This window comes from Bombus fervidus, chromosome 5, assembly GCF_041682495.2.
Source record: "Bombus fervidus isolate BK054 chromosome 5, iyBomFerv1, whole genome shotgun sequence".
Classification (NCBI taxonomy): domain Eukaryota; kingdom Metazoa; phylum Arthropoda; class Insecta; order Hymenoptera; family Apidae; genus Bombus; species Bombus fervidus.
This window is the reverse complement of record NC_091521.1, coordinates 15,860,072-15,878,492: the sequence shown is the minus strand read 5'-3', so window position 1 is coordinate 15,878,492 and position 18,421 is coordinate 15,860,072. Positions and strand designations below refer to the sequence as shown.

The 18,421-nt window shown below is 37.8% G+C and overlaps 1 protein-coding gene across 2 annotated transcripts; it reads right to left on the bottom strand.

Moving 5' to 3' along the window:
• Window positions 1-271: 271 nt before the first annotated feature.
• On the bottom strand, window positions 272-8,232 carry Ugt50b3 (UDP-glycosyltransferase family 50 member B3). Of its 2 annotated transcripts, XM_072003048.1 has the most exons (8): window positions 7,424-7,563; window positions 4,441-5,655; window positions 3,022-3,288; window positions 2,479-2,677; window positions 2,216-2,392; window positions 1,315-1,632; window positions 825-1,053; window positions 272-744 (listed from the first exon to the last, which is right to left on the bottom strand). In XM_072003048.1, exons 2-8 carry the CDS (start codon window positions 4,675-4,677, stop codon window positions 606-608), a joined length of 1,566 nt encoding a protein of 521 aa, XP_071859149.1. In that variant the 5' UTR covers window positions 4,678-5,655; window positions 7,424-7,563; the 3' UTR covers window positions 272-605. The 2 variants fall into 2 exon arrangements, with proteins under 2 accessions (XP_071859149.1, XP_071859150.1); XM_072003049.1 differs by lacking the exon at window positions 4,441-5,655 and having other exon boundaries at window positions 7,424-8,232.
• Between the last annotated feature and the right edge of the window lie 10,189 nt (window positions 8,233-18,421).

The window sequence follows — 18,421 nt, the reverse complement described above, 5'->3', positions numbered from 1 at the left end:
ATATCTGGTTTCTCTTATTTACATCGGAGAGTGGTTATGCAGGTAATATACATATAACATGTCAGGATAGCTTTTGATTCGAATGTTTGTAAACAAGTTCGCGTTTATACAATTGCCGAACAACCGGATGTTTATAGTTTTATGAATTGCATACAGTCTCAAAAAGATTGTTTCAATATATTTTCGCGCTCCTAGTTTAAACCACAAACTTTGCAAATTGTTTACATGTGCAATGTAAATTACATTGCATCGTTCCGTGAGATTTCAAAGATACTTTCGACCCGCTACATCAATAGTAGTTAATGTAGAAACCTGTTATACGTCGATATTATCATTTTCTGAATAATCACTAATTTTTACTTTTAATTATTTCTTCTTTCATCTAAACGGAGCTTATTTTGCTATATTACATATTAATTCAAGCACGGTAAAGAAGATGGAAATGTTTAAATTTTTACGAAAATATTTTTAATCTAATTGCAAGATATTTATATAGGCAATATCAAAAATCGCTAAAGTATCCATAGACGATATTAGAAGGTACTAAACGTATTAAATAAATACATGATAATTTCGCAGAAAACGAAATTGATACTATTCACAGTCTAGTCGATTTTTTTCCTAACAATTTGTTTGGAAATAGTTCTCCAACACAATTTCTTCAGTCCGTATACCGATAGTAATAACGCTATCGCGTAAAACATTGCCACATCGATGGAATAATAGTGAATAACATTCATATATCTAAAACAAATTAATTCCATTAAACAATTTCTTAGGGATTAAGACCCAAAAAAGAAATTCTTACAAAGGCTTCGACATACCTTGTAGAACTTTTTAAATGCTCAGCCCCTTTGTATTTGGCAACGTGTTCTACCCACCAAGTAGCCAATTTTCTGGGGTTAATTGGCAACTCCCGTAGCAACGAGCTTCTCTTCTTCGCTGCTATTCGGTACGAATTGTTGTGTACGGCAGCCACTTTGAGAATCCCATCGCGAAAGCTTCCGATGGATATCCTAGCCAAGTCCATCACCAGAACGTAACCCAGTTTTTCTGTAATGCAAAAGGATTGAAAATATTCCTTTGAAGATCGTATGCTTAGACAAAGTTTTTCCAAGTCATCCAATTCCTTCAGTTTTATATATTTCTAAAATATATATATATTAAACAGAGATCAAAGATGCCAGAGTATATTCTTTGTTCGTTTAGAGAAACACAAGCATAGACAGAGAGTCACATTTGTTACGTGCTCTTTGATCGATATTCCAAGTGCAAAGAGTTAGCGAAACAATAAGATAAAAGGCGATATTTTACCAGCTTGAGCCGCGTTTCCATCGTGATCGCAGAAAACAGGCAAAACGAGGGTTGGGGCAGCGTGATAAGCAGCCTCGTGCAAAGACAAAAGTCCTCCGTGTGAGACGAACGCTTGTAGCTTCGGATGGCCTAACAGCTCTTGCTGAGGCCACCATGCCGCCGTTCTGACGTTCGACGGCAGATCTTTGATCTTCATACCTTCCCATTTCCACACGACGTTGTACGGAAGCGTGGCGAAGGCTGCCACGAAAATTTGACGAAGTGCCTCTGGCATGCCTGATGCTCGAACCGACGAACCCATAGATACGAATATGAAACCTACGGCCATGTATCACGGTTATCGTGACGAACTACTTTCAGTCTTTCGACTTGGCCTGAAAATGGTCCATTGTATGATAGATTGGTCGTCGATAAGCTGGTACAAAAACGTAATGGATCGTTATGGCAGAAAGACAGATTAGACATTTTTGTCGTATCAAGGATACTTTAACGTTAAAGTTAGCAGATCCATTAAAACGATCAATATGTGAATTTTTATAATAATGTTACAGATTTACGACGGTGCAATTTTGCGATTTCGAATGATTCTTCGTAAAATACGGGACAACAATTTGTTCTCCGTATCTTCCTTTTCTATTTCTTTGGCACAAATCGTGTATTTTAATCTGGTCGGTGGTTCTATAGCGTTACATTCCTACGGCGATTCGATCTTCGCTACAGCGAACATGTAAACTCTACATCGCGCGAGTTTGCATCTTTCCCACGCTACGAGAGAAATGTTCAATATCCTTTGACGCAGCTCCATCATCTCCACTTTCTCCGACCAATCGACAAACCTTAGCCCAACAGGCGAACGTAATTTCCCGTTAACGACGCGAGTTGACTGAGGGTATCGACTCACCGCGTTGCAAGAAGCTCTCCAAGTCGGGACTAAGCTTTGTCGCCGGCTTGCAATGCAGACACGCGACGTTCACCACGTTCGCTAAATACGGCACCGACTCTGCCACGCTATAATGACTGTTCTGCAACGTCAGAGGAATCTCCGTGGTCAGATCTCGCACGTCTGGCAACTGGTTTCCTGAAGCAGCGAAGATGAAACGAGATTGTTCGAGAAAAAGCAGATCGTCGTCGATGAAACCGATCGCGAATAAAAGATATACGTACCTAGATACTTTCTCAGAACCGGTTGAAGGTACCCGCTGACCATAATCCAGTGCATTATTCTCAAGGTGACGAGACAGGCAACGTTTAGAACCCTTTGAAAGAAGTTCATGTCCTGGGTCAGGGATTTGCCAAAGTAAGGTGTAACGGACCATGGCGATGGGTTTCCTTGGCGACTTATGGATCCGCTGTATAGTGCCACCTATATCGACATTTTTCTTCAGTCGTTTCGCTGCGAGTAATCGAGACATTGAGAAAGGTGCGGTAAGCTAGTTTTCTCGAAACTCCTTTATCTACTTTCCTATTATTTATTTGCTTTAAAATATTCTTTTAAATGTCAGATCCTGCACCCATTATTACGCTTTTATTCAAAATTAATTTATCGATATAAAAATTATTCAAAATTTTAATCCAGACTAAAGATCATGTACATAATGAAATACTTTTTTTAGATCTCGGCAATTACGGACTTGTTATTCGCGAACGCTATTGGCAAATATGTTTGCTAGCGAATATCTGTCTTTACAACGTATTTAAAATAGTTACGGTATTTAGCATGATAGTGGGCACATCCTCGCCATGAAGAACTCCTAGAAGGCACTCGGGGAAGGCTCCGTCGACGACCGCGACGTCCCATCGCGTCTGAGTATTGCCTTCGGGTCTTCTCAGCCAAGATACGGAGATTTCGTCGCGAAGAAGCGCCTCGCATGCCTCCCAGGCATATCGCATTGCGTCCCACGGAGAGATAGGCATTTCATCTCGAAATCTTGCGCCAACCAAGTCCCATTCTGACGTGTAATTCCCGACATAAGCCTATCGATAATAAAACACAGTCTAAATGCCAGCTCTCTCATAAAGCAATCCTACTATCGCGTTTTTCTTTAATAAATTTTTTCTACTGTGTATCCACTCGATGGAAACGTGTTATTTCGAATAACCACGGAACGCGAGCATTTTAGCGAGACGAAACTAGAAGATCGAGGAGTCAAGCGATACGAAGCTTAAATACGTACGCGATTCGTACAAAGTCATTAACGTTACTGATATGCAAAGCGACGAATTTAGACACAGTTAGGTTTTCGAGTTTTCTTTACCAAATCCTTCTGTAGATTAATCAGATTATTTGGAATTAAAATGGGCTTGTAAAATTCAAGTTTAGGAGATTCGTACAAATCAGTCGAGTCAAAATCCAAGCGTTTGCTTGGAACTTGCGCGTAATTACGTGATTTGACATTTTTGTGAGTAATTAAAGAACCTCGACATCACTCGAAGTTCGTACGTTTCGTGTCAAGCAAAGCGCGGACTCAAGCAATTTGAAACCATTTCACCAGTGCGCATCCGAGTCAGCTGACTCGATTAATTTGAACGAAGCTCAATTGTCTTATTCAATTCGACAAATACGTTTTAGTTCGTATTATTTTGTATTCTTCCCTTTCTTAAACCTTTTATACGCCGTTCTCGATAATAATCTCCTCTTTTTCAATTATCAAAATTCCAGTATCAAGTTATTTGTTTTATTTCCACCCAGTGGAACGAACAGCGTTCATTGAAACCAAGATGTTCTGTGTGTACATAGCCTACAACCATCGAATTCCCCAAGCTTCTCGACCCGGGTTTCTATAATTTACCAGCGGTTGTTTGCTCACGCTACAAACTCCAGTCAATTCGTATACCGTCTCTTTTGTACGTCCCTGTGCTACTTCCGGCACTCTCGTAATTAAATAATCCAACTAACCGATACTATAAGTGAAATTGCGTCTAGACGGAATAATACGCGCTCGAAAATGTCTTCCGTTACTCTCTAAAAGCTACTTCTGATCAGCTTATCTTCCATAATTAGATAGCAGGAAAGCACCGAATTCGAGAATTCTCAATTTCCGCCACTTGTCGATCTTCGTAATACAATTTCTTCTTTTTTTTTCTTTTTTGTGAAATATTTTATTCGTAAAGATTGGAAATGTCTACCTCGAAGATAGGCGGAACGAACTCTTGCAATCCGCTGTTCGCAGCTGGTCCCGGAAACGCGCTCAACAGGGTCACGTTGTGTCCACGTGCCTTCAAACTGCTACCCAGTGCCACAAATGGCACGGTGTGCGACTTCGTGCCACCCATAGTGGCTAGCAGGATATTGTAAGCCATCGTGGAATTACAGACTAACGAGATAACGAAGAAAATGATCGTTGGAGCCATCGAATTGGTCATCTTTAAGTTTTCACCGTTGATTTCCTTCTCTTCGCGTTTCAGCTCTTTTGGTCCTCCGCGACAACTCAACCAGTGTGTCCTACGTCTATCCAATGAAGTTTACACTGGAAGAAGAAGCTTTTGACATCGGAAACTATATAATCGTCGAAGCAGCACCCTTAAACGTTGCAACTTTCTTCCGTGAACATTCCTCGTTTGCGCTGTTAGTATTCTTCGATATTCTTTGTTCTACGTCGATTCCTATTTTCCACTCGACGTTGCTTTATCTTCTGATCGAACAGAGAGTTTCTCACTTGCGATCTTAACATTCAAATATCTTCTTACCATATGCCTTGTTCTCTTGAATCTAACTCCTTAAGTTCTCCAAAGTTTTGCCTAAGCTTCTTTTTATACGTAAGCTGCTCGTTCGCGATCTTAACATTCCAACGTCCTCTGCTTCGCGTTACTTCAGCTGTACGTCTCTATCTCCTCTTTCGTATAGTTTGATAAATTCCTCCAAGTTCTGCCTGAGCTTCTATGACAGTTTCTCACTTGTAACCTCGACGTTCCAACGTTCTCTACTTTATATTACTCCGATGTATATTTCTATCTTTTCTTCCACTGAATTTCTCAAATTCTCCAACTTCTGTTTCCAAGCAGCGTATTACGATGTAGCTCGGGTGACACGAACGTCTGGTTTTCGTCGGTGGAACCGCGTCTATATACGCTGACCCGTCAAAGCCCGAAGGATTGGGAAAACAGCTCCATTATCATTGTAATGATAGGTTGACGAGAGAAAAAAGAAACGGCCATCGATCGTACGATGGACGATAGTTCTAAGAGAGACGAGTGGACGGGAGAGGAGACGGCTTTTCTTCGGACAAACCCGTCCATGAAACCTCGAGACGGTTATTTCCTCGTCATTTTTACACGAAGCCGCCGAGCATGACCGATCACGTTCGTTTCCGTGATTTTTTATTCCGGCTTAGAGCTCTGGAACTGAAACACAGAAAACCACAAAATGATTTGTTTGTTCGTGTAGCACGGCTACATAGAAGCTCTCCTTAGTTCAAATGTTCTGTCTACCGTTTTAAATGCGAAGGACATCCAAGTTTTATCATTTTCTTTGTGTCATCTTTACCTTTCTACGTCATTCGGTGCACGATACTCAATGTATTTCGCAATGGCCTGTACGATTACAATTTTACTACTCAAAAGTAAAGAAACAGATCTTGAAACGGAACATTTTTACGTTCATTTTGCCTTTCATCGAGCAACGCTTTATAAATTAATCGGTACTTTAAACAAGCTATTGAAACATAATAAAACCATAGGAATAAATCCACTGTATAACGTTAAGCCTAAATATTTGTTATCTAAAGAAAGGGAAACTACCTATTCTCGTTTCTGATATGCAAAAAGGAAACATTCGCTTGTCCCGGCAATTTTCTTTCTTACGCGACAGTGGTTCGATCGACAAACGACACTGTTTGAAGCACAGTACGCGAAACTCGCAGTAAAGATCATTCGATTCATCAGCCGATCATCTTTAATTAATCCTTGTTCGTTCGTGAGAATTCGCAAATTTAACCTCCAACGATATTCAAACGACGCCTGAAACTTTCACTAAATAATGCAAGTTTCAAGTGCACCGCTCGTTCGAGACCGACAATGCGATCTCTCGAGATTGAAATCCTGATCTTGACTCTCCTTCTCTCCTCTTCCTTTCTCTGGCTCTTCCTTTGACGATTCTCTTTCCTTCGCGAAAAACGGATAGGTCGCTATCCGTACGTGCCACGGGACGTTTAACGGGATTAGACGAGACGTTAAATTCTTCTCGTGAATCTCAAATGGACGAGCAACCTTTTCAAACAGCGAGATGTACGTTTTAGGGAGTTTCAAGGATCGAAAGTTCAATCGCACAGACACGAGGAGCGAAGATTTGTCGACGAATTGAACATTTGTATGTATTTGAAAGTATCGAAACATTTGTCGAAGAAAATTTTTTTATTATTTAATTTGTACTTTACAATTTGTCCAGCTGAACATTTGGTAAATGTAGAAAATTTGTATAAATATTATCTATATTAATAGGAAATCGAACGGTGCCTAAATACTTTTACGTTTTTCTAATTAATTGGCAACATTCGTCTCGACTAATAATTAGATACGCGTAACTCGATTTGAAAATGATTTCGATGGATTTTTGATTAAAAGGATCGATACTGAGGAACTCTAACGACAAGTCGTCCTTTTTTCAAATTTCTACGATCTTTGGAACACGCGACGATAGCTAGATAGCTCGACCAATGGCGGTTTTCTTTTTTCGTTTCTATTTTATTTCTATGACTCTTTATATAGAGCTAATTTATATTTCTATGACTCTTGCAAATAGTTTCGACAAATTCTTCCCTTGTTATACTAAATCGTAATTTCCAATAGATACAGAATACCAAATACAAAATCAGTCGACTCGTTGAAAGTCTAGTTTAGTTATCATATTTCACAGGAGACTTATTTTCGAACGGTGGTACACAGAGGAAATTAAGGAGCAAAGATTTTTTCGAGGATCAAAGTCTCGTTCTTTTCACTAGCAAATTTTAACGATTAAATCTTCACGAATTGACCGACGTATGACGAACATATTTATGACGTTATTTCATAAATGTTTGCTACAGCTCGACGGTATATCTGGTCGTCGACGAAGCTCTTCGATCGAGTCGTCGAGAATCGTTCGTGGGACGCGATCCGTAACACTTTTCCTTACCTCGTGACGCTGGTCCTCGACTTCTTTTTTGCGATTTACGCGCGGACAGTGTTTCCTTCCTTTCTCGTGCGCTCGTTCCTCCACGTTTTCTTTACCATTTCTACGAAAAAAGTTTCTTCTGCCAAATTGAAATCGTTCTTCTAAATCAATGTTTCGTCGATTCAGTTTCACCATGCAACTTTTCCATTAATTCCATTCGGATATCCTCGCTCACGATTCTCCTCGCTATAATCCGATACCTACGCCTTTCAGTGTCACTTTACAGCGAACATTCCTTACCCTTGGACGTATCGATTCGATCAGAAATTTATTTCATTCGGTCATATTTCTGGTTAAATATCGATGCAATGAAAGAAGGAGATAAACACCTTTTTAGTTTGCATTAGGTTAAAAACTCTCAATGTTTCGTACGTAAATGCGTAGGTCGATCTTGTCGTTCGTTATGTTCGTATTGTACGAACTCGGCTGAATTTCGATTCGACGAAAGTTGGCAGATTTTTCAACGTCGCTTTATAGCGAAGATTCTTATTGTTTAGCGAGTCGATCGAATCACATTCACTGCTTTCGTATTTCAAAAATTTATCTCGTTTTTATCTTCCGTTAAATTTCGATTTAGCGAAAACGAGGTTAATAGGCCCAGGTGCAGGGGCTCGAGCGAAAAAAATCGGTCGATCGATTTTCGCAGACCTTGAGACTCGACGCGTTTCGACGCACGAAGCTTGGATATCACCGAGCGTGAAAGTTTGACTGGCCAGCGGCAGCTTTAATGATCAGCTGTGCTCGAGAGAGAGAGTTTTCCCTCCCACCAGCACTTGCTTCTTCTTCCTTTTCGATGGTCCCCGTTCACAAAGATGTCCCGCAAACGAGCAACAAAAAGATACACAAACCAATCGTGAGTTACCTCGACATTTTTATTACACTATACTGTCGATGCAAAAGTGGGAGTTAAAGTTCGATTGGAATTTTGCTTCTGTTGCTGTGATTGCTGGTTGATCCACGTAATGGGAAAATGATTTGGGGTTACTCGTTACAAGTCAGAACCGTGGTATTGCGAATTTTTTGGATTGAAAAGATCGGAGGAGGATCGAAGATTGATGATGGATTTTTGATGGACTAACGGAATGACAAACCATTTCGCATTATTCGTACACGAGGTGGAAGAAATGGTATTGGAAATTCTTTAAATTCAGATATCGCAGGATAGAAGGTTTTTTAATCAGTGGAAAGTAGAGAATATAAGAGTTTGATTTACCGCGCTGTTAGGATTATCAATTCGTGAAAAGTGAAATAAAAGTGAAAGATTAGTTTGCATCTTGATATACTATTGAAATATTCGAGCATTGTCTTATCTGTCGATATAGTAGGCGTATAATACTGGGTCATTTTCTTATATTAAGTTAGAAAAATTTACCAAATACCTAGCTGGACAAATTGTAAAGTACAAATTAAATAATAAAAAAAATAGAAATTTTTTTATGTTCAATTTTGTAGGTGAGAAATAAAATAGTCAAACTCGAAGATGGTATCCCACTGGGGGTAGCCATCCACATGTTATTTAGCAATTAAGTTAGAAGAATTTGCCAAATACCTAGCTGGACAAATTGTGCAGTACAAATTAAATAATAAAAAAAATAGAAATTTTGTTACGTTCAATTTTGTAGGTGAGAAATAAAATAGTCAAACTCGAAGATGGTATACCACTGGGGGTAGCCATCCACATGTTATTTAGCAATTAAGCTAGAAAAATTTATCGAACGTCCAGCTGGACAAATTGTAAAGTGCAAATTAAATAATAAAAAAAATAGAAATTTTCTTATGTTCAATTTTCTAAATCAGAAATAAAATAGTCAAACTCGAAGATGGTATTACCCCGCTGGGGGTAGCCATCCACGTGTTATTTAGCAATTGAGCTAGAAAAATTTATCGAACATCCAGCTGGACAAATTGTAAAGTACAAATTGAATAATAAAAAAAATAGAAATTTTCTTATGTTCAATTTTCTAGATGAGAAATAAAATAGTCAAACTCGAAGATGGTATCCCACTGGGGGTAGCCATCCACATGTTATTTAGCAATTGAGCTAGAAAAATTTATCGAACATCCAGCTGGACAAATTGTAAAGTACAAATTGAATAATAAAAAAAATAGATATTTTCTTATGTTCAATTTTCTAAATCAGAAATAAAATAGTCAAACTCGAAGATGGTATCCCTCTGGGAGTAGCCATCCACATGTTATTTAGCAATTAAGCTAGTAAAATTTACCAAATGTCCAGCTGGACAAATTGTAAAGTACAAATTAAATAATAAAAAAAAAAGAAATTTTTTATGTTCAATTTTGTAGGTGAGAAATAAAATAGTCAAACTCGGGGATGGTATCCCTCTGGGGGTAACCATCCACATGTTATTTAGCAATTGAGCTAGAAAAATTTATCGAACGTCCAGCTGGACAAATTGTAAAGTATAAATTAAATAATAAAAAAAAACAAAAAAACAAAAAAACTGAAGATATAAAATAGTCAAACTCGAAGATGGTATCCCTCTGGGGGTAGCCATCCACATGTTATTTAGCAATTAAGCTAGAAAAATTTACCAAATGTCCAGCTGGACAAATTGTAAAGTACAAATTAAATAATAAAACAAAAAAAATTTTCTAGGTACAGCTCGTGTACCAGCTGGTTCCCAATACACTTTTCTCATCGATCGAAGAACGCCGTATTCCTTTTTATAATCTCCAATAGAATAACGACAAGTTTATTATAAATTAGTAGAGACAACGTATAAGTACATAGGAGTTCTTCTCGTTGATCTTCTCATTTCGTTTATTTATAATTTACATTTAATATCAGAGAATAAAGAATATCGATAATAAACACGATAAAAGAACAATTTACTGAAAGATTATCCGAAGTCGTTTGGAGCGTCTTCGTTAATCGTTACTATCATCATTAAGTAGTAACGTAATATCCGTTACATTTTACGACGACGATTCACTCTGCTATCCTAATTAGATGTTCTTTATAAAATTCTACCCCTTCGGCAAAACAGTTTCTTTTAATTCCAATATACTTTCTATACTTTCGAACAGTTTTTCATATCGTTTCCAGATCTTGTTACACTTTAGAGTATCAACGTTTGTTAAATGTCAAGAACGTTCATCTTTGATCTTCGTTTTAATATCATTTATCGTACATTATTACACGATATCTCGCTAAACAAAATGCGTTTATCAAAATTACAATTCCATTTAAAATATACAATTTAGAAAACTTTGCCTCTGCGTCGTTCTTTTCACGACGCGATATTTTATTTCGTTTTATCTTTGATCAATTATTTAACATTTGATTTCATTAATAATCGACGATGGAACGTACTATTTGTACGACAAACGGAAGCAATTTATCAATTGTAAATGTCGCGAAGAATAACACGTTTGCGCTGAAAGATTAAGTCGATGGCAAACAGAACTAACTACATCTCTCTTATCGTTCACGCTTGCAGATATTATTGATGTACGAATATCGCAGGTATTTCCGACGTTTATAAGCGGCTTCTGTCATCACGAATATTATTTTTTCGTCGCTGTGGAATCGTGGAAACAAAAGTAGAAGTTGATTTACAATTTAAACGACATAGCACGATGATTAATTTAACGGCTGGTCGTTTTCAGACCGCAAATTCTCTTCGAAGATGAACGAGTAGTATCAATGAGTGGACGATACTTACAAGTGAAAGTTGAAGATTTGACGAGTAAATCTTAAAATGTGATTGTGCAATAGAGTAACGGTGATTTTTTACCACGATGACTGGGCGAATTAATATGATGATTTGCGTTGGACCGGTGAAAATGCATTAAGCAAATAACAGGTCTGTGAGAAAGGAATGTTTAATAGTCTACCCGTTACAAGTATCAAACTGTGTCACACGGTGTAATTTGTAATTTGTATTAGGTTGTCCGAAAAGTGTCTTTGCTGTCTTTACAACTTGCGCGTCTTTTACAACGACGCATCTTTGTACAAACATGAAACCTAATCTATCGAACGTTGTGATTTTTATTTTGACAGAAGAAAATAGGTAATTCGATAAAATAATATAAAACGAAAAATGTGCGTCCATTATTTCCTTATAAAACGAAAGAAACTTTTCGGACGACCTAATTATTTGCTTCAGGCAGATCCGACTCTTTAAAGGCAAAGGTAAAGAAACAAATATCCGTGGGTTGCGAATTTTATAGCTAAAATAAAATTCTACTGCCGTCTTCTACGATTTCCAAAAGTTCTTACTTTCCAATTCTTTTTAGATGTCAACCGTTAAACCGAACTTAAACCTCCGAGATTTATAATTTTTAAAACCCAACGATCCGATCTGTGTACAATAAGAAAACAAAATTGTTTCTGGTACACTTTTCTCATCGACCTAAGGACGCTGTATTCGTTTTATAATCTCTGATACAACAGCGACAAGTTTATTATAAATTAGCAGAGACAACGTATAATTGCAAAACGAAACGTGCAACGCTCAAGTGGAAAAGAAAAATGACTAATTCCTAGAGTTTTTCCAAGTTGCATAATCACGTTTTAAACCGATACAAATGCGTGGAATATGATCGTGGTCGGTACGATCAGGATTGATAAGAAACTAGATCCACGTTGACTTGTTGCGTTCGAGTAATTGGAATTTGTACAAGAAATATTCCGCTATACGAATAATCGCGTAATAATATCGTACGTTTGTGCGAACGAATTTATCGATAGAAGGATAAACCGGGACACCCAGAAACATGGACGCTCGATTCAAGTCTCGAAGGACTCGAGTTTCTCTTTTATAATTTTTTTTTCTTCCAGGCCAGGTCGAATTATTTTTACCTGTAGCAGACGGTCAAAATAATTGGAACGCTCACATATCGTCGTAAATAAAACGTCAAGATCTCGCGATTCAAATATTTTTATTTACTTTCCATTTACCTTAACTCGTATTTTTAACGATTTCTATCGCCTTTCGAAACATTGTAAAATACTTGGTTCCGTTTAGGAGAACGTATTAGATATAAAGCAGAAACGAAGCAAGCGATTTCGAATATCCGATCGCTTAATTACACTTTTAACAATTTTAATCTAATCTAATCTAATCGAAGTTTCGAGCGATCATCAGGCTTATTATCAACGTCGCGGAATATAGGAAATCGCAGGTACCAATTCGATGTCGTAAAAGTTGTATTAAATTCAATTCAATAAATAAGAGCGTAGGAAACTGCTGGTGCATATCATTTTGAAATAATTCGACCTTTCGATACTTCTACCGCATTCGATTCAAGCAAACAGAGACAACAGAGCGAGATATCGTTTGCATATAAAATTCAATTTAAATGACATGAACGTAGCAATAGTATTGTCAAACGTGACGAATGTATTTTTATATCAAGATATTCGTTTCTAGTCGCAAAGTAACATTAGAAGAAACAAACATGTAATTGCTACGAGTTCGCCTGCGATCTTCCTACATTTACGTACATTTTCCTATTTTTGTATCGAAAACAACGATTGCGAATGTTAAAAATGAGCGAGACCTAGAAATTGCCGATCAAAAATTATGAAACGTAGAAATTTGTATAGGCGACAAAAAAGAAACTATTTTATAGAACGTATCAAGCATGAGATAGCGTTTTGCGAATCGTGGCGAAATAAAGAATCAGGACAAATTTCACTGGTTCGGTACCGTTACTCGTTCGCGACCGATTTGCTATCGGAACAGTTCGCTGCACTGTGGCCCGTCCCATATCGAAACCACCGCGTATTACACGTACCGTGCATATCGATTTCTTTCTCGATCGATGCGTGTCTCAAGTAGAAAAACATCCTCGTACTATTAAATCGCACGTACATAAAAACGCGTGCTGTGAAATGTCCGCGTAAATTTCAAGGATTCGACGAGGAAAAATTCCTTAAAAGTCACGCTCGCCAACGACTTTGTTTTTCTTTCTCATTCTTCCTCCACGTTATTCCGTTGAAGAGGATGAAAATCAACTTTCTGACTCTTTTAATGGTTTGCGTTCTTATTTACTTTTATATAAGCAAAAGTTTTATCGAGACCACTTCTTGAACAGAAGCGTAGGGCCGCGCCACGTTTCTTCAACGAGACTTGCTTTTTCAAGCTGTTACGAGTTGCTACAAGTTGAAAGCACGCGCTCCATGTTTTTATTACCTGAGAATTCTCAACACTTGATAAATCTTGCAGGCAAAACGGGTTTATTTGCCGTCGGAGAATATAAACCGTTGTAACATAAATCTCAGCAGAGTATTACAGGCGAACTAATCGACTAATTAAACGATAAACGTCATATTTTCGAAGAGAGGCGACGTAGATTAATCAAACGATCGTAGAAACCAGATTGTTCTCTTTCGTAATTATTGGCTTGGCAACTAAGTGATTGCGAATTTTGTCGATGCCATCTATTGGCATCATCTGCTATAGATGGTATTGACAAAATCATCATCATCCGCAATAGATGGTATTGACAAACTCCGCAATCACTTAGTTGTCAGTCCAATATTTCTCGCTTCAATCTGCAAACTTACTACGCATAATCTCTCGTTTCTTAAAAGGTGCAACCTAACAGCATAAGAGAATAGCGTAAAATAACGTACCGTATAACGTGTCTGTGTATTAGTCGCGTAATATATCCATGAAACTTTGTATTCACTGTATATTGCAAACCGATAACAATGTACGCTGCTCTGTAACAATTCGACCAATCGAATCGGTCCACCAAAAACACGAAATATTTCTTATTTCTTCCTTTCGTGATGAAATAACTAAATAACAAGACGGTCGTATATCGAATCGAATCGAATCGAATTGGCCACAATTTACCATTAGATTTCTAGCGATCGATCGAGTCGCAGTACGATCTTTACCGTGGTCCACTCGATAAGTTCCTTTCACAGCCATTTATATCGGTAAATTACACTTGCTCTGAAATCGCCTTTCATTTGTCAAGTTTACGGCCTTGTTCAACGAAAGAATAGAAACTCGTGTCTCTTAACGTGGATCCTATTTTCAACAGCTCAGATTTCAGAAGCTACGTCAGATTCACCGTTCCATTCGTTCGCCGTTCTTCTGCCCCTTTTCCTCTGTCCTAATTGCTTCTCTATCGATTTGGTTAACTCGTTCCACGTAAGATTTAAATGTCAGAAAATGAAAGTATTGCTGTCGAAAAAGTTCGTTCTTCTTCTTTCGTTCAAGAGAGATTCTGCCTCGTTGACAACGAAGACCTCTTCTGCGGGCCATTCTTCGTGTTTTACGATCGTCTCGTCGGAACGAGAAATTATATCTCTTCTTTCGGTTAAAACGAATTGCTTCCACCAAAGACGATTTGTTATGGAGTACTTTTCTATAAATCGTTTGGCGGAACAGCAGAGGATTTGATACAAAATTACTTGAATCGTAAAAGATTCGTTACAACGGTGATGGTATATTTTCATGGTAAATATGGAATATTTTTTATGCACAATTTCTTTGGGAAAATTATTTCTCTTTTATTTCGTCCACTTGCTTCTTCTTCCATAAAGTTACTCGCGCTTTTAAACAACGTAGACTAATTTTTTCTTAAGAAAATGAAACGATTATCCGATTGAACGTAGAAACTTATCAATTACCTTTTTCCACTCAACTTTTCTCGCCCGTTTTCCTGTTTAACTGTAACTTTTATCTTTGCTTCCACTTTCGAAAAATTCGCTTCCGAAATGGATCGACACTCCTGTTCGAAGCAGGTTTCTCGTAGTAAACGAGTCCCTATGCTAAAGAAAGGCTGCTTGCCTCGACTAATATTTATATCGCAAACGCTCCTTTCGAAGTCATCATTTTTTAATTCTTTCTTTCTAGCTTCATTCGAATTCGGGTCTGGTTCCAATCGTTACGCCATACAATGCGGTATACGGTGGATAAAAATCGAAATAATCGTCCGATTTCGATCTTATTGTACGATGATATCATTAGTCTGTAAGTAAGCGATATAATTGTAAACAGTAATTCTCTCAAAAATCGACGGAGGTTAGTAAAAATCGTTTCTACCTCAAAATCTAATGCGATTACCTGTGTATCTGATCTGCGAACGTGCGAACGAACGCGACCAGCGAATTCCGATTTTTGTTCCCAATTCTCATTCCAATGCTGCACTGTGCAGCGGCCCGATGCGATCGTTCTGTAACTCGCAACGCGCTTTCCTACAAAAATATCTAGTTTCTACGCCTTCGATCCGTGAAAGAATACTAAAAATATATTTCACAAAATAGTTTCGGTTAGCTGTTTCTTATTATTGAAAGGATTTGTTAATTTTCGATGGTAAACCGAGGCAAACTTTGTACGTTAAAGATACGATAAATAAAATCAACTTTGTAAGATAGGAATTTCATTCGTAGAAAATTGAACACAGGGTAGGATTATTTGAATCAGCAGATAATTTAATATCGAAAGTTGCACAGTACGATCGGATTTGCACGTTACGAGAAGAAAATTAAGAGAAGATCAACCACGGAAAAATATCGTTTCTCTTATCGAAATATGAAAAGCAATAAACAATAGAGAAAAATAAAAATTTGTAAGCTTCTGTGTAAAATCGTTCTGTGCGATAAATCTTCCGGAACAAATAGTTCCTCGTTCGTTAATCCCACGATTCCTATTCTTCTCTTTCTCAGGCGACGAGCATGTGTATCAGTTGCCAAGATTTTCTTTAGCCATCGATGAAGTATTACGATCACGTGCTAAAGATGTGGCAATAAAAAAACCAAGATCCAATGTCCCATTTCGCCGTGGCTTTTGCTTTTATTCGAAACCTGTCTCACGGCTGGCCGTGCAACTCGTCGTCTCGAACGAATCTTCATAGTCGCGAGACTGTGGCCAATTATCGTTGCGTAATACCGATCGTTCTTGTGAAAACGTTCGCAGACGGATTACGCACGGTATCCATTCATTCCTTTTCACTCTTCGCTCGAGTCGTTACACGCTCGATTAATGGAAATCCTAGTCCTGTTTTCGCTATCTCGCCATAATCGCATCGATACGATCGACCAACACGACAATTATCTATAGTAGTCTCAGTCGTAGAATATCGAAAAGCGCGTTTTCAGAAAATTTCTGGGAAAAGTTCTTTTATTCGATCATCCGCAGTGTCTTCATAAACTGTGTACCACGTACGGTGTAGCATGGCGCGCGAAAATATGCGAACGTCACTGCAGGAAACTTTTATGCATAACTTTTATGTTGTAGAAAACATTTTGGAATTTCATTAACGTTGTAACGACTACCTTCGTTGTATTAATAATATTTCGAATCAATCTGGAAACGCGTATAAAACACGAGATATTTACCGCAAATATATCTATTTGGTGAATATATATTTAGTGAAAGATTAGTATACAGCATAGATAGTCATCTTGGGCGTATAATAAGCGTCAAAGACGATTCTATCGAATATCGAGGCTCATTAGGCTGTTTTATAATTTCTAGAAGATACACTTAGCAAGCAGATGCGCTTGCGTTAAACATCCTGTGTGCTTTCCTTGTACGTTTTTACATTTGTTTCAAAATTTACCGATATAATCAGGATGCCAGTGAAATTTCAAAATGTTTTACGTGACACGCGATATTCGATACTTTCGTGAACTACCGTATGTTCTTTTGCCGTGATTATAATTTAATTTAATTGAATTTAATTTAATATAATTATAACGAAAGAAAAATAACGACGATATGGGAGAGCGTGCAGATATAATTGCGATTAGGATTTCTGATTGAATTTAAAATTACATATCTGGATGGGTCAATCGCATCGTACGCAGTTGCTTCAGAAAAGGTTTGATTAGCGACGTTGGATTTTCCTCGCGATTTCACTTTCGCTATCTTGCCATAATCGCACGTGTTACGAATCGTAATACAGACACTTCGCAAAGCCATCCATAATGATTCCATCGCGACTGGAACTCGTAAGAGGAATTAGAAAGAATAACAGCGCAACTATTACTATTCTACGAGCGTAGAATCCTTTTCAATGAAGAACAGAGAGATATGATTGTTTATTGGCTATTTTTATTTGTAAATTATAACAACACGTCTGCTTTACGATCGATACTTAATGGTTAACGTAATTGCGTCATTGCTCCAAGCTTTGCTTTTTTCCTCCCACGTTTTAATTTACGACCAATTGTTATTTTATGGATTTAAAATATGTGGCGTGTAATATAGATTATAAATGAAGTTTAATCATGATTCTTATCGTTTCTCTCGGTGACGTTACGATCAGTCCTCTTCTCGTTTATCGCGTGATTAACAAATCGAATATCTTGAAACGTGGCTTGCTTGAAAATTGTTCATTGTGAGATTTGGCGAATCGCAAGACAAATTACTTAGCTCGACTCAAATATCCTTCGAACTCAAATAATTCTATTTTATTCTACTCGAAACTTCGGTGTTTCTTTTATTCGACATTTTAGTAATTGACCTGCGATAAAATATATTCAAGCTACCTGCTACGAATGATAAAAAGAAAAATTAAAGAAGAAGAAGAAGGTAAAGTATGCCACGCTGCGCGAAACCAAACCGTAATGAAATTCAATTTTTCTTATTCGCATGTTTCGTTACACGAACGATCTTCGAGAGACACACTGCGACGTTTATCGGTGGAAGCAAGCAGCGAAAAAAAATTCACGCATTAATTAACACATGGCAACGCGTGAGAGTCACGAAGACTGTAAAAAGCAAACGAAAATACTGGAAAACGAAAGAAAAGAACGCGTATCGTTTGCTTTTCGCCGCGATTTTCGAAACTTCCACCAGGTGTTAAGATATTCGCATCGAAACGAAAGAACGTTTAGCGTATCCCGGCAAAACTCAACGCGGTTCTCACGACTAATTCGATCGCAGAAACAAAAGATCCGCTCACGTACGTGAATCCGTAATCGGATAAGCAAATTCAGCGGACGAAAAGAGGCGAAAGCAAACAACC

What these genes read in the sequence shown, in the direction of transcription:
- Ugt50b3 (XM_072003048.1), bottom strand. Translation starts at nt 4,677, where the DNA reads ATGACCAATTCGATGGCTCCAACGATCATTTTCTTCGTTATCTCGTTA. An exon ending in GGAGAGCTTCTTGCAACGCG is followed by an intron (nt 1,633 to 2,215) that starts GTGAGTCGATAC and finishes ACATGGCCGTAG; the next exon opens with GTTTCATATTCGTATCTATG. An exon ending in TGGAAACGCGGCTCAAGCTG is followed by an intron (nt 1,054 to 1,314) that starts GTAAAATATCGC and finishes TTTGCATTACAG; the next exon opens with AAAAACTGGGTTACGTTCTG.